The sequence below is a fragment of the Salvelinus sp. IW2-2015 genome, linkage group LG4q.1:29, assembly GCF_002910315.2.
Source record: "Salvelinus sp. IW2-2015 linkage group LG4q.1:29, ASM291031v2, whole genome shotgun sequence".
Taxonomy (NCBI): Eukaryota; Metazoa; Chordata; class Actinopteri; order Salmoniformes; family Salmonidae; genus Salvelinus; species Salvelinus sp. IW2-2015.
Window position 1 is genome coordinate 33,923,566 of NC_036842.1, and position 24,374 is coordinate 33,947,939.

The window sequence follows — 24,374 nt, forward strand, 5'->3', positions numbered from 1 at the left end:
TTTACAACCAGGAACAGATATAGCCCTTGGTACACTCCAGACCTGACTCCCCTTGACCAGCACAAAAACATCCTGTGGCGTACTGCATTAGCATCAAATAGCCCCCGCGATATGCAACTTTTCAGGGAAGTTAGGAACCAATATACACAGTCAGTTAGGAAAGCAAAGGCTAGCTTTTTCAAACAGAAATTTGCATCCTGTAGCACTAACTCCAAAAGGTTCTGGGACACTGTAAAGCCCATGTCGAATAAGAGCATCTCCTCCCAGCTGCCCACTGCACTGAGGCTAGGAAACACTGTCACCACCGATAAATCCACGATAATTGAGAATTTCAATAAGCATTTTTCTACGGCTGGCCATGCTTTCCACCTGGCCACCCCTACCCTGGTCAACAGCCCTGCACCCCCCACAGCAACTTGCACAAGCCTCCCCCATTTCTCCTTCACCCAAATCCAGATAGCTGATGTTCTGAAAGAGCTGCAAAATCTGGACCCCTACAAATCAGCAGGGCTAGACAATCTGGACCCTCTCTTCCTAAAATTATCCGCCGAAATTGTTGCAACCCCTATTACTAGCTTGTTCAACCTCTCTTTCGTATCATCTGAAATCCCCAAAGATTGGAAAGCTGCCACAATAATCCCCTCTTCAAAGAGGGAGAAACTCTAGACCCAAAGTGCTACAGACCTACGGTATATCTATCCTACCCTGCCTTTCTAAGGTCTTCGAAAGCCAAGTTAACAAACAGATCACTGACCATTTCGAATCTCACCGTACCTTCTCCGCTATGCAATCTGGTTTCCGAGCTGGTCATGGGTGCAGCTCAGCCACGCTCAAGGTCCTAAACGATATCATAACCGCCATCAATAAGAAACAATACTGTGCAGCCGTATTCATCGACCTGGCCAAGGCTTTCGACTCTGTCAATCACCACATTCTTATCGGCAGACTCAACAGCCTTGGTTTCTCAAATGACTGCCTCGCCTGGTTCACCAACTACTTCTCAGACAGAGTTCAGTGTGCCTGTCGTCCGGACCTCTGGCAGTCTCTATGGGGGTGCCACAGGGTTCAATTCTTGGGCCGACTCTTCTCTGTATACATCAATGATGTCGCTCTTGCTGCTAGTGATTCTCTGATCTACCTCTACGCAGACGACACCATTCTGTATACTTCTGGCCCTTCTTTGGACACTGTGTTAACTATCCTCCAGACAAGCTTCAATGCCCGACAACTCTCCTTCCGTGGCCTCCAACTGCTCTTAAATGCAAGCAAAACTAAATGCATGCTCTTCAACCGATCGCTGCCCACACCTACCCACCCGTCCAGCATCACTACTCTGGACGGTTCTGACTTAGAATATGTGGACATCTACAAATACCTAGGTGTCTGGTTAGACTGTAAACTCTCCTTCCAGACTCACATTAAGCATCTTCAATGCAAAATGAAATCTAGAATCAGCATCCTATTTCACAAACAAAGCTTCCTTCACTCATGCTGCCAAACATACCCTAGTAAAACTGACTATCCTACCGATCCTTGACTTCTGTGATGTCATTTACAAAATAGCCATCCGTTTTGTCACCAAAGTCCCATATAGTACCCACCACTGCGACCTGTATGCTTTCGTTGCCTGGCTCTCGCTACATATCCGTCGCCAAACCCACCGGCTCTGGTCGTCGCTAGGTAAAGCCCTGCCTTATCTCAGCTCACTGGTCACCATAGCAGCACCCACCCGCAGCACCCGCTCCAATAGGTATATTTCACTGGTCACCCCCAAAGCCAATTCCTCCTTCGGCCGCCTTTCCTTCCAGTTCTCTGCTGCCAAAAAAAATCACTGAAGCTGGAGACTCCCATCTCCCTCACTAGCTTAAAGCACCAGCTGTCAGAGCAGCTCACAGATCACTGCACCTGTACATTGCCAATCTGTAAATAGCCCATCCAACTACCTCATCACGATATTGTTATTTATTTGATTTATTTTGCTCCTTTGCACCCCAGTACCGCTACTTGCACATTCAACTTCTGCACATCTATCACCCCAGTGTTTAATTTGCCATACTGTAATTATTTCGCCACCATGGCCTATTTATTGCCCTACCCCCCTTATCCTACCTCATTTGCACACACTGTATATAGACTTTTTCTATTGTATTATTGACTGTATGTTTGTTTATTCCATGTGTAACTCTGTGTTGTTGTTTGTGTCGCACTGCTTTGCTTTATCTTGGCCAGATCGAAGTTGTAAATGAAAACTTGTTCTCAAATAGCCTACCTGGTTAAATAAAGGTGAAATAAAAAAATTAAATGTAATGGTCTGATAACGGGTTTTCAATATGCATACAAAGAAGGGCATTCTACGAGTACGGCCTTAGCACAAAGACAGATGATTGGTTAAAGAGTATGGATGACAGGAAGTTAGTTGGTGCAGTGTTGCTAGATTTCAGTGCTGCTTTTGATGTAATTGATCATGAACTGTTACTAGGTAAACTCAAATGTTATGTTTTTAAGTCTGCAGCTCTATCCTGGATGGAAAGCTATCTATCCAGGAGAATGCAAAAAGTGTTATTTAATGGTACCTTTTCAAACAGTAAAGATATACTTCCTCAAGGAAGCTGCCTAGGCCCACTTTTATATCTTTACTAATGATTTACCTTTGGTTATGAACAAAGCAAGAGTGATAATGTATGCTGATGACTCTACAATATTGCACAGCATCAGAATGTAATGAGCTAACAGATGTAGTGAACTAAGAATGGTGTTTGAGTGGGTTGATATGAACAAATTGGTGTTGAACGTTTCTAAAACTAAATGTATTGTATTTGGTTGAAGATATATGCTTGCTGATGATCCCCAATTGAATTTGTCAATGAATAGAACACATGTACAGCAAGTGAAAAAAACAAAACTACTAGGCGTCATGGTCAGAACACATAGATAATATTGTTGTTAAGATGGGTAAGGGAATTGGTGTTACAAGAAAATGTTCAGAGTATGTAACATCTAGCACTCTGAATCAGGTGATTCAATCCCGGGTCCTATCACACTTAGAGTACTGTCCAGTTATATGGTCATCTGCAGCAAAGAAAGATATAAAAAAGCTCCAAATTGCTCAAAACAGGGCTGCCAGATTAGCTCTTCATTGCTCTATTTGTATGAATATTATCCAAATGCATCAGATTCTCTCATGGCTTCACGTCTAAAACAAATTACTATCCAGTCTTCTGATTTTCTTTAGGAATGTAATATTTAAAAACAACTTTTTCAGTCCAGTTATGCAACACGCATAACCACCAAGGCAAACACGTAAATGAAGGGCATCTAAGACAACCCAAGCCGAGGACAAATCGCCTTGAAACTACAGTTTATACAGAGCCATAGCTGAATTGAACTCTTCACCAATCCATATTTCTCAGGAAAAAAGTAAACCTACATTCAAGAAGAAAAAATAAATCTTAATGCGATAGACCAAATGACTGGACAGGAAATAGAAAGCATCAACTGAATGTTAAATGTGTTTCCTGTCAGGTATTTTAAATTGTCTGTATTGTCTACTTGCTAAATGTTTGAAAAGTCTTAATTTGTAATTGTTTGTAATGTCTTATTAATTGATGTTGGACCCCAGGAAGATTAGCTAACGTTACGGCGTTAGCTAATGAGGATCCTAATAAAAATTCACAAATTCTTCGGTCCAACTCATCCCAAACCATCTCAATTGGGTTGAGGTCGGGTAATTGTGGAGGCCAGGTCATGTGATGCAGCACTCAATCACTCTCCTTCTTGGTCAAATAGCCTTTACACAGCCTGGAGGTGTGTTGTGTCATTGTCCTGTTGAGAAAAGCAAATGGCCTTCTAGGCAGAACAGCAAAGAAAAAGCCATATCTCAGACTGGCCAATAAAAAGAAAAGATTAAGATGGGAAAAATAACACAGACACTGGACAGAGGAATTCTTCCTAGAAGGCCAGCATTCCGGAGCCGCCTCTTCACTGTTGACGTTGAGACTGGTGTTTTGTGGGTACTATTTAATGAAGCTGCCAGTTGAAGACTTGTGAGGCGTCTGTTTCTCAAACTAGACACTCTAATGTACTTGTCCTCTTGCTCATTTGGGCACTGGGGCCTCCCACTCTCTTTCTATTCTGGTTAGAGCCAGTTTGCACTGTTCTGTGAAGGGAGTAGTACGAGATCTTCAGTTTCTTGGCAATTTCTCGCATGGAATAGCCTTAATTTCTCAGAACAAGAATAGACTGACGACCGTTCCACAGGTGCATGTTCATTAATTGTTTATGGTTCATTGAACAAGCATGGGAAACAGTGTTTAAACCCTTTACAATGAAGATCTGTGAAGTGATTTGGATTTTTACAAATTATTTTTGAAAGACAGGGTCCTGAAAAAGGGACGTTTCTTTTTTTGCTGAGTTTATTTGCCTTAATTTCTCAAAAATAGACTCTTAGCTTTGACACCAAATCTGATGTGCTCATATGAACTTTGTTAGTGCTCATGTTTTTTTTTTTACATGAAAATTCCCCAGACAGTCTGAATTCTATAACACTGTAGAGATGGAGACAGAAAGAGACAGAACCTCTGATGTCTGTGAGTCTACCGGTGTGTGTGTTTTGTTTGTGTGTATAGCTTTGGGAGGATCCCCTGTTTCATGTTTCTTATAGCAGGATTTGTTTTTGACAATTAAACAAACAGTATCCAGTGCAATACCATGGCTGTTCTATGAGGCTTCGGGGTTCCACTCCTACAAAGTGTAAACTGGGTTACTCAGTGTGCATAGAAGGAACCTGGAGTTCACCACACTACATCACAGTGAAAAGACGCCTGAACAACCCAGTGTCTGTCACAGTCTGTCACGGCTCAACAGATGTACCTTCCTTCGCAAAATGAGCTCCTGGAAAGTTGTCAGCACAGCATAACAGTGCTGCCTGCCAGACTGACTGCTGCTGTTCGCTGGAGTTTGGCATCTGTGGTTCTCAGGGGGACATACAGTGCATTCGGAAAATATTCAGACCCATTTACTTTTTCCATATTTTATTACGTTGCAGCCTTATTCTAAAATGGATTAAATAAAAATCCTCATCAATCTACACACAATAACCCATAATGATAAAGCGAAAAACAGATTCACATTTATTTAAAATAAGGAACAGAAATACCTTATTTACATAACGATATTCAGACCTTTTGATATGAGACTCGAAATTGAGCTCAGGTGCATCCTGTTTTCATTGATCATCCTTTAGATGTTTCTACAACTTGATTGGAGTCCACCTGTGGTAAATTCAATTGATTGGACATGATTTGGAAAGGTGCACACCTATCTATAAGGTCCCACAGTTGACAGTGCATAACAGAGCAAAAACCAAGCCATACAGTCGAAGGAATTGTCCGTAGAGCTTAGAGACAGGATTGTTTCGAGGCAAAGATCTGGGGAAGGGTATCAAAACATTTCTGCAGCATTGATGGTCCCCAAGAACACAGTGGCTTCCATCATTCTTAAATGGAAGAAGTTTGGAACCTCCAAGACTCTTCCTAGAGCTGGCCACCCAGCCAAACTGAGCAATCGGGCCTTGGTGAGGGAGGTGACCAAGAACCCGATGGTCACTCTGACAAAGCTCTAGAGTTCCTCTGTGGAGATGGGAGAACCTTCCAGAAGGACAACAATCTCTGCAGCACTCCACCAATCAGGCCTTTATGGTAGAGTGTCCAGACGGAAGCCACTCCTCAGTAAAAGGCACATGACAGCCCGCTTGGAGTCTCAGATCATGGGAAACAACATTCTCTGGTCTGATGAAACCAAGATTGAACTCTTTGGCCTGAATGCCAAGCGTCACGTCTGGAGGAAACCTGGCATCATCCCTACGGTGAAGCATGGTGTGGCAGCATCATGCTGTGGAGATGTTTCTCAGCAGCAGGCACTGGGAGACTTGCCAGGATCAAGGGAAAGATGAACGGAGCAAAGTACAGAGAGGTCCTTGATGAAAACCTGCTCCAGAGCGCTCAGGACCTCAGACTGGGGTGAATGTTCACCTTCCAACAGGACAATGACCCTAAGCACACAGCCAAGACAACACAGAAGTGGATTTGGGACAAGTCTCTGAATGTCCTTGAGTGGCCCAGCCAGATTCCGGTCTTGAACCCGATCAAACAGCTCTGGAGAGACCTGAAAATAGCTGTGCAGCAATGCTCCCCATCCAACCTGACAGAGCTTGAGAGGATCTGCAGAGAAGAATGGGAGAAACTCCCCAATACAGGTGTGCCAAGCTTGTAGCATCATACCCAAGAAGACTCAAGGCTGTAATTTCTGCCAAAGATGCTTCAACAAAGTACTGAGTAAAGTGTCTGAATACGATATAAAAAATAAAAAAACATTTCTAAAGATCTGTTTTTGTTTTGTCATTATGGGGTGTTGTGTGTAGATTGAGGAGGGGAAATGATTTAATCAATTTTAAAATAAGTCTGTAACGTAACAAAATGTGGAAAAAGTAAAGGGGTCTGAATACTTTCCGAATGCAGTGTATGCTGAGAGGGAAGTTGAGGTGTGCGCTTGTTTAAAAATGTGTATCCGTTTCTAAACGGGTGCTGTGTGTATCCGTTTCTAAACGGGTGCTGTGTGTATCCGTTTCTAAACGGGTGCTGTGTGTATCCATTTCTAAACGGGTGCTGTGTGTATCCGTTTCTAAACGGGTGCTGTGTGTATCCGTTTCTAAACGGGTGCTGTGTGTATGCATTTNGGTGCTGTGTGTATCCGTTTCTAAACGGGTGCTGTGTGTATCCGTTTCTAAACGGGTGCTGTGTGTATGCATTTATAAACGGGTGCTGTGTGTATGCATTTATAAACGTGTGTGTTTGCGTGAGCAGGTAGGGCAGCTCTACATTAATAATGACCTGTCAGTGTGTGTTTTCGCCCGACAGTGGAAGCGATTAAGTCTGACTTGCTCTGCATGTGACAGTCTGAGCCACACATTAAATACGTCAAACAAAAAGCACCGCTTTCATTTTTCCACTGCAACACTTCATGAATTCATAAACCCACTCACCTACCTCATCCCCCCCATCAAACACACTTTTCACACCCTTCCTCTTAACCAACTCTCACTCTTAAGAACAGTACATTTTGGTTGTCGATTATTTACGATTATTTAATATATTATACAAGTAACAATGATTATACTAAGATTGATTGTTGACATCTGTGGCCTCTGCGCAGTGTGCAATTTTCTATTGGCAGAAAAACACCAAAATCTTATTCTACCCAAGGCTTGAATTGCGTGCAATACTATTCTTAATGGACCATTATAAACTGGGTGGTTTGAGCACTGAATGCTGATTGGCTGACAGCCGTAGTACATCAGACCGTATACCACAGGTATGACAAAACATGTATTTTTACTGCTCTGTTTACATTTGTAACAAGTTTACAATAGCAATAATGCACCTCTGAGGTTTGTGGTATATGGCCAATATACCACGGCTAAGGGTTGTATCCAGGCACTCCTCGTTGCGCCGTGTGTAAGAACAGCCCTTAGCTGTGGTATATTGGCCGTATACCACACCTCCTCGTGCTTTATTGCTTAACTAACTACATGATCCAATCCATTACTCACTTAATCAGTGGGCCTGGTACACTGATAGTCATTGAGAGAGTTGTCAGACCTACTAGGCAGTATAGCACCCCATGGGCAGACCACAGCAGGACCATAATAGATGAATAAACCACTACCTTCCACAGACTCCCTGCCTCTACAGATGCACAGACCACACTACTTCTACGGACCCACAGACCCCCCCACCTCGACAGACACCCATGCCTCTACAGATCCCCCTGTCTCTACAGACCACAGACCCCCTGCCTCTACAGATCCCCCTGTCTCTACAGACCACAGACCCCCTGACTCTAGAACCAGACCACCCTACCTCTACAGACCCCCCTGCCTCTACAAACCCACAGACTCCCCTGCCTCTAAAGACCCACAGACCACACTACCTCTACGGACCCACAGACCCCCCTACCTGACAAACACCATTCCTTCTAACAAGACCCTGCCTCTACAGACCCACAGACCCCCCTGCCTCTACAGACCCAGAGACGCGCCCTGCCCACTATGAACCCACCCTCCAGAACCCCCTGACTCTTGAGAGTCCAGACCACCACTACCTCTACTACCCCCTTGCCTCTACAGACCATGCCTCCACAGACCCCTTGCCTCTCAGAACTCCCCTTTGCCTCTACAGACTCCCTTGCCTCTACAGACTCCCTGATTCTAGACCCAGACCCCTGCCTCCACAGACCCACAGACACCCCCTCCCTCGACAGACCCCATGCTCCACAAGCCCTTGCCTGTCTACAGACCCCTGCCTTTTTGAGACCCACAGACCCCTTGCCTCTACAGTCTCCTGCCTGCCTCACAGACTCCCCTTGCCTCTACAGACTCCCTTGCATCTAGACCAGACCGCCTGCTCCACAGACCCTTGCCTCTACAGACTCCCCTTGCCTCTACAGACCCTTGCCTCTACAGACTCCCTCTACAGACTCCCTGATTCTCTCCCTTGCCCTCTACAGACACAAGACCCCTCCCTCTACAGACCCTTGCTCTAAAGACCACAGACCCCCTCCTCTTACAGACCCTTGCTCTACAGATCCAAGACCCCTTGCCTCTACAGACCCCCCTCCCTCTAACGACCCATGCCTCCACAGACCCCCTTGCCTCTACAGACCCTCTTTAGAGACCCAGACCCCCTGCTCTACAGACGCACAGACCCTCCTGCTCTAGACCCACAGCCTCTACAGGCCACCCTGCCCCTGTTAAAAAAAACATTTTGAGGCAGTGCTTGTTGTTTTTTGCCATCGGCACTCACCCAAAGTGTATAGTTTAATTGAATTCCAAACAAAAATGAAGGGAAGATATAGAAAACTTGCAGAGAGCATATCCAACGACAATGCTCTAGAATTATTTTTAACTATTGGAACAAGTCTTTAAAAAGAAATGATGTTTGGAAAAAGATGGGGGAAAGTTGGAGCATAACTAGGAAATTAAAGTGTGCTATTGTATTACAAAGAGACAAATTCAGAAGTTCTACAGCAGCGATGGCAGAGTCACGTCTTAAGTGTAAAACTAATAATGACTCAATAACCACGTTTTCTGGGATTACTATAAAGTCTGGAAGTTGTGGGCGGAGCTAGAAAGTTGGCTGTATGTAAACATACTTTTATACCGTCTGTCTGCATATTTCAAGACTGGGTATATTGGGGTGTAGTGAGATACCAATAGCTTGGACGATTCTCTTTCATCACACATCTTGAAAAAACATATACTAAAACTTTGAATCAATAAATCCGCCATCATTAACACATGGAAAAATCGAATGATTTATTATTTAAATGTAAATGTAAATGTAAATATTGAAAGTGCGTGGGCTACTGAGAGAAACAACATGATGCAGTTCAGGCCATGTGGTGGAAAGTGATGCAGCGCTGGAGATGGGGGTGTGTGTAGTGGGTCTGGGCAGGTGAATACAGTTGATGTTTGTATGATGTTGTCGTTTGTATGTGTATGTGTATGTTTTGTATTGTTAATAAAATATATAATCGTACAAAAAAAATCTTGAATTCCAAACAAAATCTCTGTTGCCTAGGGGGGTGTCCTGTATGGCAGAGGTGGCCTTTAGGGGTGACTTCAAATGCTTCATTAATGCTTCCGTCCTGCATAGCTGAATAAAGGACAGGATGAATGGATGACATTTACTAAATGAGTGGAGAGAGTTAAGTGGGGGTGTACCACAGAGATGTGTCTTGGGGCCGTTGCCACTCTATGGCCTATAGACCTCAGTCTGTGTCCCACCCTGGTTTTCTTCCATTGACCTCTGAGACTGAGGGTTCCTACGGGGCCTAGAGCTTGGCCTGGTTGCAGGCCTCTTTCTGCTCTGCTCTCGGATTGAAATGTCAGTCAGGGGGTCTGGTGACGAAGACCACAGAGAGGGGTCAATCCCACCATTTGAATGTTCCACAGAGGGAGAGAGACAGAGACCGAGAGAGAGAGAGAGAGAGAGAATCCCCACTGTCAGGGCGATAGGACAGAGAGATCCTGAAAAGCAGCTCTGCTCTCCAAAAGCCAAGCAGGGCCACCACCCTGTAGCGCTGCAAAGAGCAGCAACACAATGCCTGGCTCAGCACAGAAATAATTCCTGTGTTAGAGCCTGTGTGAGTGTGTGTGTGAGTATGTCAGAGAGGGTGTGAGAGATTCTTTTAACCTTTGTGTGTTTTTGTCTGTCTGTGAATAGGTGTGTAAAAATAGTATTTCATACAGTGCGTGTGACCTTGCACGTCTGTCTATGTGTGTGTAAGTGCCTTTCTATAGCTCTCCTCCTCGTCTCCTGACCTTGTATCTGTGTGTATGTATGTATGTTTGTGTCAGTGACAGAGTACTCTACTCTCATGCAGTATTGAGTGGGTTCCAACCTAGACACCTCATCCTCTTTGCCCACGGCTCAACCCTCCAATCTCCTGGCTGTATCGGCTAGGGTTCAAACCTCCCCCCAACGCTATCTTGGGCCGTTGATCTTAATTCCACCATTGAACAAAATGCTTCTGAGAAATGCAGTCGATGGCGTGTCATTGCAGAGGGGCCAAAGACAGAGGACTCCATTTGTTGTTGAGTGTTTTTTTCTCCTTCTGAAAATGTATTCAGTCTTTCTAAGCCCCACTGATCCCTCCCTCTCTCTGCAGCTCTCTGATGTGTGAGGGAGGGAGAGTCCCAGGTGGCTAGTCCAAGGTTAACGGACACCTAAACTGGGTTTAAGCTCTCCATTCTACGCTCACCATCGTGGAGATCAAACTTAGGCTACGTCTCTCTGCTCCCTCTGTACTAACATCCTACTATTCTAAAAACAGGCTCACTATGCTCCTGAGATCCAGACTAAACCACTTGTTATCTACTGGTGGCCTTCTGCAAAACAGATCCAGAACAGGTCAGTCCCGCAGTCAGAACCAAAACCAGTCCATCTCTGGAACTTCCACATCACCCCTGAATAACCGATTATGTGATCCATAATGTCGAATTTAAACCTCAGACCACAGACCATACCCAAACTTCTCACAGTCTCGTTAAAGCAGGATAATAGTGTGATTTATCAAATTCTGTGAGAACAGGCACTTTGAATATGGTTAGTGCTATCCGGGATCCTTGGGACGTCCTGACCCTAAACCCTAACCGTTGTAAACTTCAACGGTATGATATCAGAGTTAGGACTTCCCAAGGATTCCATTTAGACTTTTCCATTTGAATAATCAGAAAGTTCTTACAATACTACTTCCTTTGGGGGGGTTAGAGGTTTAATTAGATGTTACTACCATAGTAACAGTATACAGTACTGTTATTGTTCTGAAACCGTGTCATACGGAATCCAATCCAACATTTTGCACAATGTCCTCCTCCAATGGAGACGCAGTGCAGTCCTCCTCCAATGGAGACTCAGTGCAGTCTTCCTCCAATGGAGACTCAGTGCAGTCCTCCTCCAATGGAGACTCAGTGCAGTTCTCCTCCAATGGAGACTCAGTGCAGTTCTCCTCCAATTGGAGACGCAGTGCAGTTCTCCTCCCAATGGAGACTCAGTGCAGTTCTCCCCAATGAGACTCAGTGCAGTCCTCCTCCAATGGACACTCAGTGCAGTCCTCTCCAATGGAGACTCAGTGCCAGTCTCTCCTCCAATGGAGACTCAGTGCAGTTCTCCTCCAATGGAGACTCAGTGCAGTTCTCCTCCAATGTGAGACTCATGCAGTTCTCCTCCAATGGAGACTCAGTGCAGTTCTCCTCCAATGGAGACTCAGTGCAGTTTCCTCCAATGAGACTCAGTGCAGTTCTCCTCCAATGGAGACTCAGTGCAGTTCTCCTCCAATGGAGACTCAGTGCAGTTCTCCTCCAATGGAGACTCAGTGCAGTCCTCCTCCAATGGAGACTCAGTGCAGTCCTCCTCCAATGGAGACTCAGTGCAGTCCTCCTCCAATGGAGACGCAGTGCAGTTCTCCTCCAATGGAGACTCAGTGCAGTCCTCCTCCAATGGAGACTCAGTGCAGTCCTCCTCCAATGAGACGCAGTGCAGTTCTCCTCCAATGGAGGACTCAGTGCAGTCCTCCTCCAATGGAGACGCAGTGCAGTTCTCCTCCAATGGAGACTCAGTGCAGTCCTCCTCGCCAATCAGACTCAGTGCAGTCCTCCTCCAATGGAGACGCAGTGCAGTTCTCCTCCAATGGAGACTCAGTGCAGTCCTCCTCCAATGGAGACGCAGTGCAGTCCCGTTCTAAACATAGATGGATCTAACGCAGAACTTGAGCACCGCTTGGTGGAAAAGAAAATAATGGCAGTGCTTTGCTTTTCATCTGTCTTTTTTTTGTCACTAAGAGTGTGTTGTCAAAGTGTGGCCCCTAGGTGTTAGCCAGTAGCTATTCTATTCTGGTTCTAGCAGACGGGTGAAAACTGGAAACCTGACTGTACAATCTTTGATTCTACCAAAAATGGCGACAAACCATCACACCACTAGAAGCGGAAGGCCAAAGTATGTTACATTGTCACTGTTTGGATTAAATGTGGCTGTAGCATCATGTACCAGGACCAGGATTGCCTAACACTGGAATACAGTACCCGTTATGCTCTGTGGAAAATATCCTTATTAATACAGTGACCAACCCTTGAGTTGACTACCCTGATATATATAAATATCATCATCATCAATATTCTACTTCCTCTTTCCTCTCTTTCCTAATAAATTCCCTGGGCAAAGTTGGTCATATCTACTACACGCCACACCACTATACAAAGTACACTAACGTCTCTACATACAAAATCACATTGTGGGTGACACTATCAAACAAATCTTACCTGCAGCGAATGAACAACACTGTGGGTGACAATCAAAATAAATAATGTGAACAATATTGAATGGAATGACTAATCACTCAGTGATATGGAGTAAATAGCAGGAGCTTAGAGCTACGTAGAAGAAACTGGCAGAGGCATTGGCTGTGCTGTATGTTGAGGCACCCGTAGGGAAGCAGCTAACTAGCAGACAATCATTCTGTCAATGAGCAGAGCGCTATCCTGTCCTGACAGGATAGTCTCTGCTCAGGAACTCACTGTTCCGTTTTTCCGCTCTGGGATTTCACCATAGCCCCTGGAAATGCATTCCAAACACAGTTTCACCACACACACACACACACACACCACACACACACACACACACACACACACACACACACACACACACACACACACACACACACACCACACACACACACACAACACACACACACCACACACAGACAACACAACCTAAAGTCAGAAGGCAGACCTGCTGCCTGTGACTTAGTACACTCTTCTCACATTGCAAATATATCTACTGCAATTACGATTGGCACCACACATTGATAGGACAATGTACTATAACTCAACAGTGATATAACAGAAATGCCAAAGATTTGAGAGAAAAGCTTGAGTCATGTCCATGTCAACCTCTCAGCTTGAGGTCCAAGATTCCACTCCATTCTTCTTCCCTGGCCCATCAGGAGATCAGGATGACCCAGATCACTCAACACTGACAGGATGGAACGCAGATCCACTCTGCCAGTTATATAAATTATTCAGAACAAGAAGATAAGGGCATCCTCACACTGACTACTTCATAATATGTCAGACTGCTTTGTGGGTGCTTTAATTTATGCACTAAAACCAGGATTATGTCTTTTAAGTAGGCATATGATTGTGTATTAGGACCACCAGGGTTGACAGACACTGAGCAACCACATACAGTATATTTTATGATTTATAATATATAATACTTAAGACTTTACAAAATATCCAGTAGAGGGCACTCTGACAACAGTTATATATACAGCCAAGGTTGACTTTATACAGATTTCAAATAAACCTAAATACAAATGTTCCTGCCTATTGTATTTGGTCGGAGCATTGTTATAAACGGTTTTATTGTATTGGTCAGCTCTGACCAGCCCAAAATGCTTTACAGATTTTTGCCACAAGGGGCACTTTCCATTGAAATCCTTCTTGTTGAAAGAATGACGTAGCTAATTCCATGCGCGAGGAGGTGCAGTTGTGCATCATGCCGAGGACGCGCGGGGTCAAGGCAGCGCTCCTGTGTTGGACTCTCCGCTCAGTGAAAATAGCTTGGAGACCGACAGAAACAGTTTCACACATCGATGTGTGTGCCACAAATCTGGTCTCGTACCTCCAACGAATTCATCTTACTGACACATGTGAGCCAAGAATACAGGAATAATCGAGGGAGACGCGTTGGTTTCTGGCTAGTTAATTTTTTTAAACATTTTTTATAGCGAGTGAAATCACTGCTGGTTACGAAATGTCTGGGAAAATAGAGAGTAAGCAAGGTAAGCAGCCCAGCCGACTGGCCTCTCATCATACCCCTGCATAAAGTCAGGTACTGTGATATCACACATTGGGGATGGGTAGGCCCAGTTTGAAAGTCTCGTTCAGGGGTCTTCAAATTTTGTCCGGCACATATAGGACAAGCTTTTTGCTAGCCGTGCTTGTGTGTAGGAGATTGGTATTCTGTCTTATCCAGTCGAACAAACGGGTGCTCCATGCTAAAGATGTGTGAGTCGGGATAGCGGCGTAGAAAAGCTAGCTAGTTAGCCAACATTCCAGCTAGCCAGTGCGAGCTCTTTACCTTATCTTAAGCAGCAAGCTTATATTTGGCTAAGTAGTCGAAGTAATGACTGTAAACATTCGTTCTCAGCTTCATCAATTTACCATTTCTCATTTTCAGATGTTTCAAACCTAAGGTTAGCTTAGCCCGTTGAAGAAGTTATCCGATGCCTGGATGGATGATAAAAACAGTGGGACCACACAGCTGGCAAGCGTGTCTCGTGTGGTAGCCAATTACCTTGCAAGCTGGCTCAGTAACTTTAGCGCACTCAATTTAACCCACCAGCTGTAACTGGGGTTTCAATCAAATCGGAGTAATATCACACACTCCCTGTGTTGTCAAATTGACTTTCCATTGTGAACGTGGCATATCTGCTTTTCGAGCACTGTCTGGCACGCTATTGACGGTATATCCACATTGGGATGAAAACGTTAACAGTATGCAATATAAAGCATATCAATACACACGGTGTTCAGTGCAATGGGATGTAAACAGAGGGGGGTCTGACGCCGCTTTTGAAACTATTTCCCTACTAGTATCCCACCCCTCCAGCTGTCTCCCGGTTTCGCCTCAACCTTGGGCGGTGATGCCTGCAGCTCACTGGGCGGGGGTGTGAGTGTTGTCCATGGAGAGAGTACTCCAAACAGACGTAAAGTTTCTGATTGTTGGTCAATTAGTTGTTATGGCAGTAGCCATGGATTGGCTGAGCTACCGTGATGTGCGCACACAGAGAGAGAGAGATATGACTTTAAAGGTCGTGTTTGCCCACAAATAAACTATAGTAATTGTTTTCTGTCCTATGAGTGAATGCCGTAAGTGGGGGGCTGTCTGGCTGGTCTCTTGGGCTTTTTCTACCTGCTGTGTTTACCGGGTCACCTGTTTGAGCGTCACTTTCTGTTCCACGTGTGCCCATCGATCCCAGACACTGTATGTCCCCCCCAGGGAAGAGCAACAGACTATGCTGGAAACGGGGACTAGGCCTGGCCCGTGCACCATGGAAACAATGGAGGCAGATGCACACCAGTGGCATAAGGACTTGGTGTGTAGCAGAGCTGGTGAGAACTAAGCATATGTTTTGTTTGAGAGAGAGAATTTAAAGGAAGTGTTTATGTTGTGTGGGCTCTAAGGAGACTTCAGATAGCTCAGTCTCATGGTTAAGAGGAGATCATTTAACCAATAACTTGACAGCAGTACTTGAACTGAAGCAGATAGGAAGAGTGTGTGCTTACATATGACACTGGGGTAGTTTGCACAGTGTCCTGCTGCTGCTGTCTCAGGCCCAGTGGGGAGAAACACCATCACCTGTTTGGAAATGTTCTGTGTTTTTGTCTGCTGAAGGCACTAGGGATGGCATCCAGAGGGTGGCTGTCCTGACTGCAACCCAATCTTACACACACACCACCCGTTCATTAGGAGGGCTTCAACAGTAACAAATGCTGTGCCTCTGGTGTCGCCCAAAAGCTAACAGCCGGAAGCCAATCTCACATCCTATTGTTTTCCTCCCACAGTGAGAAAATTAACTGGGTGGAGGAAGACTTAAGTGTGTGTGTGTTTGTTGTGTTCTACTTATTTCTATTTCTTGTGTGTTTTTGTTGTACTCAACTTTTAAAAAATGCAGTACTGCATTGTTGGCAAAGAGCGAGCAAGAAATGCATTGCACTGTACTGGTGCACGTGACAATAAAACTTGAAACTTGTCTTAGCACGCAGAAGAATGTAGGGTAAACTGATGAAGGAAAGGGGTCCTCAAGGCCGTTTTGAAGTGCTTTCGAATGAATGGGGATGCTGTGTGTGTGTGACGGCCTGTTGGTTTTAACTTTTTGCACCTGTAAATGTTTGTTGCTGTGACAGTTGTTCTTAAGGATATATTTTTAGTTTGTAAAATTTAAACAACTTCTATCCCTGGGGTGGAGGGGAACAGTGAAATAGGCCAGCAAGGGATTTCAACAGCCTTCACCATATAAAGAGACTTGTAGTTTGGGTCCAGTTTGTCACAGACTAGGTGGGGGTGGTGAGCAGCATTGGGCTGGACCATTCGTTTGACTCTATCTAGGAGTTGGTTGTTTCAGGCTATTTCCCCCATAGAGACAGCTGATATGAGTGGGTAGTAGGACTGGGAATTGCCAGTGACTTCACCATATGATATTATCATGATACTTAGGTGCCGATATGATATGTACTGCGATTCTATATGTATTGCGATTTGATATTCCAAACATATTGCTCATATGTCTGCTACATCCACCACTACCCCCCAGACTTTATAATTAGCTCAGTGACTTGTCTCTGGTTGGACATAGCCAATGGAGCAGCCGGCCTCAGCGGAACATCAGTTCCTTATTTTAGCCACTCTGCCTGCCTTACCCCCAGCTGTGTGTGTGTGTGTGAACGCGCACACGCCTTACAGACCAGGCCACAAGTCGTCTGGATGAGCAGGTAGCACAGCGACTGCTGACTGCATTAAAAAAATCCATCACAGATCTTTTGCCTCTTTGCTGCACTATATAGACAGACACAGACAGTATTCTCCCATCTCTAGTGTTCTACAAACGAACAGGGTACAGAGTAGAGTATCTGTTATTGTTATGACCAGAGTCATGTATTTAGAAGCTCTGGTTATGACTATAAGGTGTCTCACAGGGTTCATCTACATTTTGCTGACAACCAGAGTCCTTAGCTATAAGCCCTGGTGCTGCAATGTTGAGGTTTGGTGGAAATGAAGTATTTTTACTCACCCTTGGAATGAGACTTGCATTTACTCTATAGACCTACGTGGGCTGTAATTATGTGTTTAGGAGCGCACAAGTGTGTTGAGAGGGAGACAGAGAGGGCGGAGACTGGAGGCCTGGTGGGAATGGAGTTACAAACAAATGGATGGAGGAGAGCGATGCAGAGCTGAATACTACATTGGAGGAAAGCAGACTTTCTCCAACAGAACATTTTCATGGCCAAAATGTTTTCTAGTAGCTACTGAAGGATGCACTCACTGTTGCATTTCTGGCATCAGTTGTGGAGCTCTATAATAAATGTTTCCAGGAGTCACAACCATCTTCTCTTTATGGAACCACTCTTGTACAGAAACTTTTAGCACTGAAGTGACTTCTCACACGGTTGTGCAACATCCAGCATCCACCCTTGTACCTGTTTCAGTGACTTCCTGGTTCTCCGGGGTGTTCTGGCATCTGATGCAGCAGGGAAAGTGATTTGATCACTGTGTTTACATCATGGACCCGGTCCTTGCGACCCCTGTGGTCTAAATGTCAATCAATATTCAATCAAGCCTTCTCTGGACGTCACTGATACAGACGGTCATGGACTAGCTTACTTTAGTGATGATTGTTCTGACTTGTTTATTGAGAAACACTGCTGAAGGAGACGAGAGTACGTGACTGCAGACATATTTCTCAAGACTTTAACTAGATTATTCTTCAACCTCTTGTGATTGGAGGAAACTTTTGATCCAGCTCATCGTTAAGCCTGTTCTATTTTTGATATTTCCGCCCATGTTATGTGGTCTGAGTCAAGCAGAGTCATGGGACGCCAGTTCAGTGACTGATTAATATGACTGACAGTCATAGACAGAAGATTGGCCAATTCACATTCTAAATGAACTGTGGAGTTCATCACACAGCGGTGACTTGACTGTAAACAACAGTTGTGAAATTATTTCTACTCTGTAAATTGGTTGGTGATCATCATCTAGCCTAGGTTGCCTACATTCCATTGAGGTGGCTGCAAACAGTGGTTGGACAGAACAAGTTCACAGTTGAATCAAACTGGACGACCTGGACGGAGTGTCTGATCAGAGGACTTCAGGTCTCCTGGATGGGAAACTTAAGCTGGAAGAGCCAAGGCTCTTCTGAAGATACAGAGTCCTCTTCACAGGGAGAACTAGATGAGGAACAGCCAGGTAAACCAACACACATGGTCGCATCAACAGGGATGGCTGTCATTTGACGACTACAGTGACATGTATGGTTAAATTATGTTTCAGTTTCAAGAGTTTGGCGGTACTGAACACAAGACAAACTCACTGCACATTGATCTGGTACTGTATATAGCTTGATTCTTGTGTATTTTATTCCTTGTTTGACTATTTTTACATACTTATTTTAGAACTCTGCATTTTTGGGAAGGGCTCTTAAGCAAGTCTTTCATGGTAAATTCTACACCCGTTGTATTTGGCTCACGTGACAAATAAAACTAGATTTGATTTGAAACTCTGACTGACCGTGTTTCATATTGGAATGTTTTTGCTATCTATATTAAATGGTTGTTGAATGGTTTTATTTGACCTGACAAGTGAGGTCAAGCGTTGGGCCAGTAATATAAATGTCACTGGTTCGAATCCCCCAGCCGACTATACAAAAAAAAAGTTACCTTGAGCAAGGCACTTAATCCTAATTGCTCCTGTAAATTGCTTTGGAAAAGTGTCTGCTAAATGACTTAAATATAAAGCCAAATGAAAAATACTTCACCATTGCACCTCAGCAGGCCTATTTGTTCTTGCGCTAAATGTATCCATGCTTGCATTTGTTTTCTTTTTTGGGGGATGGATAGACAAACCTGGCTCTTGTGTTCTTTTCTTCTCAAAGACCAGCCTGTCAAAGCCATCCTGTTTTAGAGCTTTTATGTAAAGAAAAATAGAAGTGCTGGCAGAAATGAAGTGCTGGGGACATTCCTCCCTAGGTTTTTTATGTCGTGTGGCTTTTGTGAAGGTGCTCATTTGCTGTGCTGAAGTCTAGGGTGGACCCAGCCAGCCAGAGGAGGCCACTAGCCACAGCTCTCTACAGCCTGCCCAGACTAGACTGCATGGGCCTAGGCTCTCAACCCTGAGTTGTCTCACTGTTTCATCCATCTGTACATCCACCAACTTCAGAAACTGTTTTTTTTGGGGTTAAAATTTGGTTAGGCTATTCCCAAAAAATATAAACTGAAAACCATTGATTTCGCTTCTTCTTGGTCAGTTTTGTTTGGGGAGTCTCAAACTACTAGCCGGTGGCCTTGTCGATCTGTGCCATGTGAAAAGTAGCAGCAACATTTACAATATTTAGCGTTAGCCACATTAGCCCTATTTATTTAGCTTCGTAATCACTGCCTCTTCGGCTCAGCCAATTAGCAGTGTGTGGCTAACGTGTGTCTCTCAACCACCTCAATCACGGAGCCTCTCTTCTCTCTGTGCAAGCCTAGCAGCACACCGAGAGACCCAGGTGTGCTGCTAGGCTTGCACAGAGAGAAGAGAGGCTCCGTGATTGAGGTGGTTGAGTCCATTGTGTAATTACATAGCACAGAGTGGCGTAATGCCATGTTTTGAAAACACGCCGTGCGCCATCGAGCCTAATGAAACTTTGCTGCAGCGTTTAACCTGGCAGGTGGAAAAGAGTGTCTGAGGACCCCAGTTTGTGTGTCTGTGTGTGTGCGTGCCCATTGTGGCCTGTGCAGTCACCTCAGCTGTGGTGATGAGGCTAATTGGGGCTCAGCAGTGTGTGAGTAATAGTCTGTGTCAGACAGACTGGTGGGAGATCTGAAAACCCGCTAGCTAGTACAGTAGTTAGACAGTCACTATAGGCCTCACTGCAACCAAAGCTGAGCCACGCAGCAGTACAGGTGGGTCCCTGCTTGCGAATATCTTGGCTGCTGGTGCTGTTATAGGTGCATAACCACTAATTCACTTTGTGCTTTTTGCTCAGGAAATGTTACCATCTCTATCACTTTTGAACTTTGCCACTCTGTCTTTGGATAATCAGTCATTTACTTGGTTTGGGTCCACATTGAGTGCGCACATCCTCTGACTGTACAAAACATGAGTTGAGTTGCACCCCCCTTTGCCCTCAGAACAGCCTCAATTCGCCGGGGCCTTGGAATCTACAACGTAGGGCTGGGCGACATGGCAGATAAATTATTACGATATCTATATATTTTTTTAAATTAACAATATTAATCAAATAATGTTTAAAAGGTGCATATCTGCTTCAAACTCAAGAATGCCTGAACAAACTGGTTAGAGCGTTGGGCCAGTAACCGAAAGGTTGCTAGATCAAATCTCCGAGCTGACAAGGTAAAAATGTGTCATTCTACCCCTGAATAAGGCAGTTAACCCACTGTTCCCCGATAGGCCGTCATTGTAAATAAGAAGTTGTTCTTAACTGACTTGCCAAGTTAAATAAGGTTAAATTTTTTAAATGATGTGAGCTACACATAAAATTATACTTGAATGAAAATTGTTCCATGTTTGCGGCCAGAGAGCACGTGCTTCTACACCTACATTGCTTATTGTTTGGGGTTTTAGGCTGGGTTTCTGTACAGCACTGATATATCAGCTGATGTAAGAAGGGCTATATAAATACATTTGATTTGATAAGCCTCTTGAAACCTTCCATTTTGACTGTGCTAATTGTTTGCATGTCCTTTGCAATGCATATTAGCATTTGTGACGTATTTTTGATGTTTGCTTGTAGGGCATAAGCGCTGTCAGTGTTGACTGCTTTGGGCAAACATCCCTAGATTGCCTGGTGCTTGAGGGGCGTTTATCAATACCGTGGCGCAAACTCAAACTTCCTGCATGTTCCATGAGTGATTTTGCTTCAGATGTTGAAAAAGGTCTGTCGTATTACCAGACTTCGTAGACACCTGTCTACGGCACAATTTGCACCGAACATTGCTCTGCTCTTTGTCGGACTTCAAAAAGCCAAACCACTTCCAAATTACTGAAACAGTTTAACCCTTTTTATCAATAATTTCTTCGTTGGAAGCTGCTCCTTCTCTTTGGCTATCACTGCCACTGTTTTCGCCTACATCACTCATTTTTCGTGGTTAATAGTGGCTACTCCGTCACTCGAGGTGCTAAGTGGTTTTTAGTGGGCGTATACCTCTCCACGTGCATATTGTCACTTCTCCGCACGTTCCTGCTGCGTCAGAGGTGAAATGGACTGCTGTACCTAATTATTCTATGTCGACATTATCGAAAATGAATCTAAACGTTTTTATATCGTTATTGAGGGAAGTAATTACCTCTAATTATTGATTTATCGGCCAACCCTACTACAACGTGTCAAGCGTTCCACAGTGATGCTGGCCGATGTTGACTACAATGCTTCCCACAGTTGTGCGAGATGTCCTTTGGGTGGTGGACCACTCTTGATACACATGGGAAACTGTTGAGCAGGAAAACCCCCGCAGCGTTGCAGTTCTTGACACAAACCGGTGTGCCAGGCACCTACTACCACACCCCGTTTAGAGGCACTTCAATATTTTGTCTTGCCCATTCATCTTCCAAATGGCACACCTACACCCCATGTCTCACTCCATCTCTCAATGCTTTAAACTCTTTCTTTTAACCTGTCTCCTCCCCTTCATCTACCGTTTTGATTTGACATTTTAACAGATCCTGTTATCCAGAGCGTCTTACAGGAGCAGTTAGGGTTAAGTGCCTTGCTCAATGGCACATCAACAGATTTTTCACCTAGTCGGCTCGGTGATTCGAACTAGCAACCTTTCGATTACTTGCCCAACGCTCTTAACCACTAGGCTACCTGCCGCCTTGTATTGATTTAACAAGTGACATCAATAAGGGTTCATAGCTTTCACCTGGATTCACCTGGTCTGTCTGTCATGGAAAGAGCAGGTGTTCTTAATGTTTTGTACACTCAGTGTACGCGCACATACACACACCCACTTTGTTCTCCTGCAGCAGACCCGGCACCAGGATAAAGTGACTTAAAGCTCTGCATGCTTCCCATTCGGAACAGTTCATGCGTATATTATGATGACATTTTGTGACGTTTTTGTTCATTTTGGTCTTTGGCAAGAGTTTTTTTCCCCCCGCTGTTCATGAACACTGTTTCTTTTCGAGGCAACGTGAAGTTCGGTAGCCAAAGTCTACGCCCCTATGTCAGTCATTGGTCAACAGTAGTGATTATTCAGTGAAGTGTTTGTTGACATTCAATGATGGACAACTCGTTTTATGCACATTTTTTCACTTGAGAAATACTGTACCAAATACTGTAGCAAATACTATCTTAGTTAGATGTCAAATCTCCTTGGTAAAAATGAGTTGTCTTAGATTTATTCTGACTATTTTGAAGAAGTGTATACTGACTACGGCACGTTGAGATATGGCACAATACACTTCTGTCAATCAAATTCGACCCACGTAAGCAATGCCAGCCTACCATAAACACGTTTCCAATAAGGATAGTTCCATTACCTACCACGAAAACCAATTGTATTATTTGAATTCTGCTTGTATCACGCTAAACCACCAAAAGCTCATGCTTTTGACCAACAATTGACAGGTTGACGTGAAATCTCCGCTGCACTCTATCAGCACCATGGACAGCGCCCTACACACTAAAGCAAGATTTTGATCAAAACCAACCAGCTAGATTGTTTTTTACATTTACGTGTCCTTAAAAACAGCCTATAACTAATTACTATTCCTTGTGTTTTGATCAGTAGCATATGCAAAACTTCATAGCCTATTGTTTCATTGTTTTTTACTTTTCTAAAACAATAATTGTCCACCTCAATGTTCAGCTGTCAGAGATTTGAGCATTAAATGCATCAGGGCATTGCATGCATAGGCCTATTGGCTTAGGTGTACACTATATTCATATTTAAAAGCCTGACCACGGAGACGGGAGAGAAGGTGATGAAGCGTACTTCATGAGCTGTAACCAAAAAACAACTGACATTCTAGAAAGTTTAGGTGAGGGAGAAAGTGTGGTGGAACAAGTTGTTAGCATTAAGTATCTTGCTAGCTGGATCGAATTCTCTGTTAGTTAGCCAGAGAAATGTTGAGCAACATTAGCCAATTTAACTGATCAAATAATTGAGTTTATGGTGTGAAAATTAGCTGGCTAATAAAGTAAAAAAAAAAAAAAGCTAATCTGATGTTAATAACCTAACGTTAGTAACATAACCAATTCGCTATATTATTAACGTAAACTCACTCACTTTTGTACATCGCCTTGGTCCGTACAATTGACCTTATTTTAGCACCCCAAAAACGTAATACTTCCAGATCAACTGTAATGTCAATAACATTGTAAAGCACAATTTCTCCCCTTTCCAACAAAATTAATGACATGACCTCCACGCTGCCTGTTTGTGCATAATTCAAGACGGTAATGAGCTCCGTCGGGTCTTTTTAAAAATGGCGAGTGGGGAAGCGAAACTAATGCGTGATAGTGAGAAGGAGAGATGTCGTGTGGGAAAACTGCTTTTTTCCCACTCGATCTGTCCAACTTAACACCTTATCGCCTCTAAAATGTAAATACAACACTATAAAGAGTTTATATGTCATTGCATACCTATTTGAAGGTTTGTGTCAAATTTGAATCGGGTTTTTAGGGCGGTGCTAAAGTGATCTTCAGAAGTAAACATTGTCTTTTGAAAGTCATGATCGCTTGGTATCCCCCATGACTAGGTATCCCCCCTTACCCCCGTCACTGTCCATGTCTTGTTTTTAAATGATGAGAGAAGTGCTACACCTGGTGGAGAGAGATTGTAAGACAGAAATAGTTGCTTTACGCGTGCTGTACGTTACGGCATGACACGTCACGCTGTAACGGAGGGTCAGTTTTCTCTACTTTTCTCCAATACTATAGAGCCATTACCATGTCGATCAACGCTTGAATAGAAACGTAGTTCACACCCCAGATTTTGAAGTCAACACAGTCGCCACAGTCCCATTAGTTTT

At 44.1% G+C, this 24,374-nt stretch overlaps 1 protein-coding gene across 1 annotated transcript in view; it reads left to right on the forward strand.

Moving 5' to 3' along the window:
* The first annotated feature begins 14,085 nt into the window (after positions 1–14,085).
* Positions 14,086–24,374, forward strand: part of rapgef1b (Rap guanine nucleotide exchange factor (GEF) 1b) — a 60,745-nt gene continuing 50,456 nt past the window's right edge. The window contains 1 exon segment of the mRNA XM_070442852.1: positions 14,086–14,397. Within this exon segment, the coding sequence (XP_070298953.1) occupies positions 14,370–14,397 (28 nt within the window). The 5' untranslated portion in view covers positions 14,086–14,369.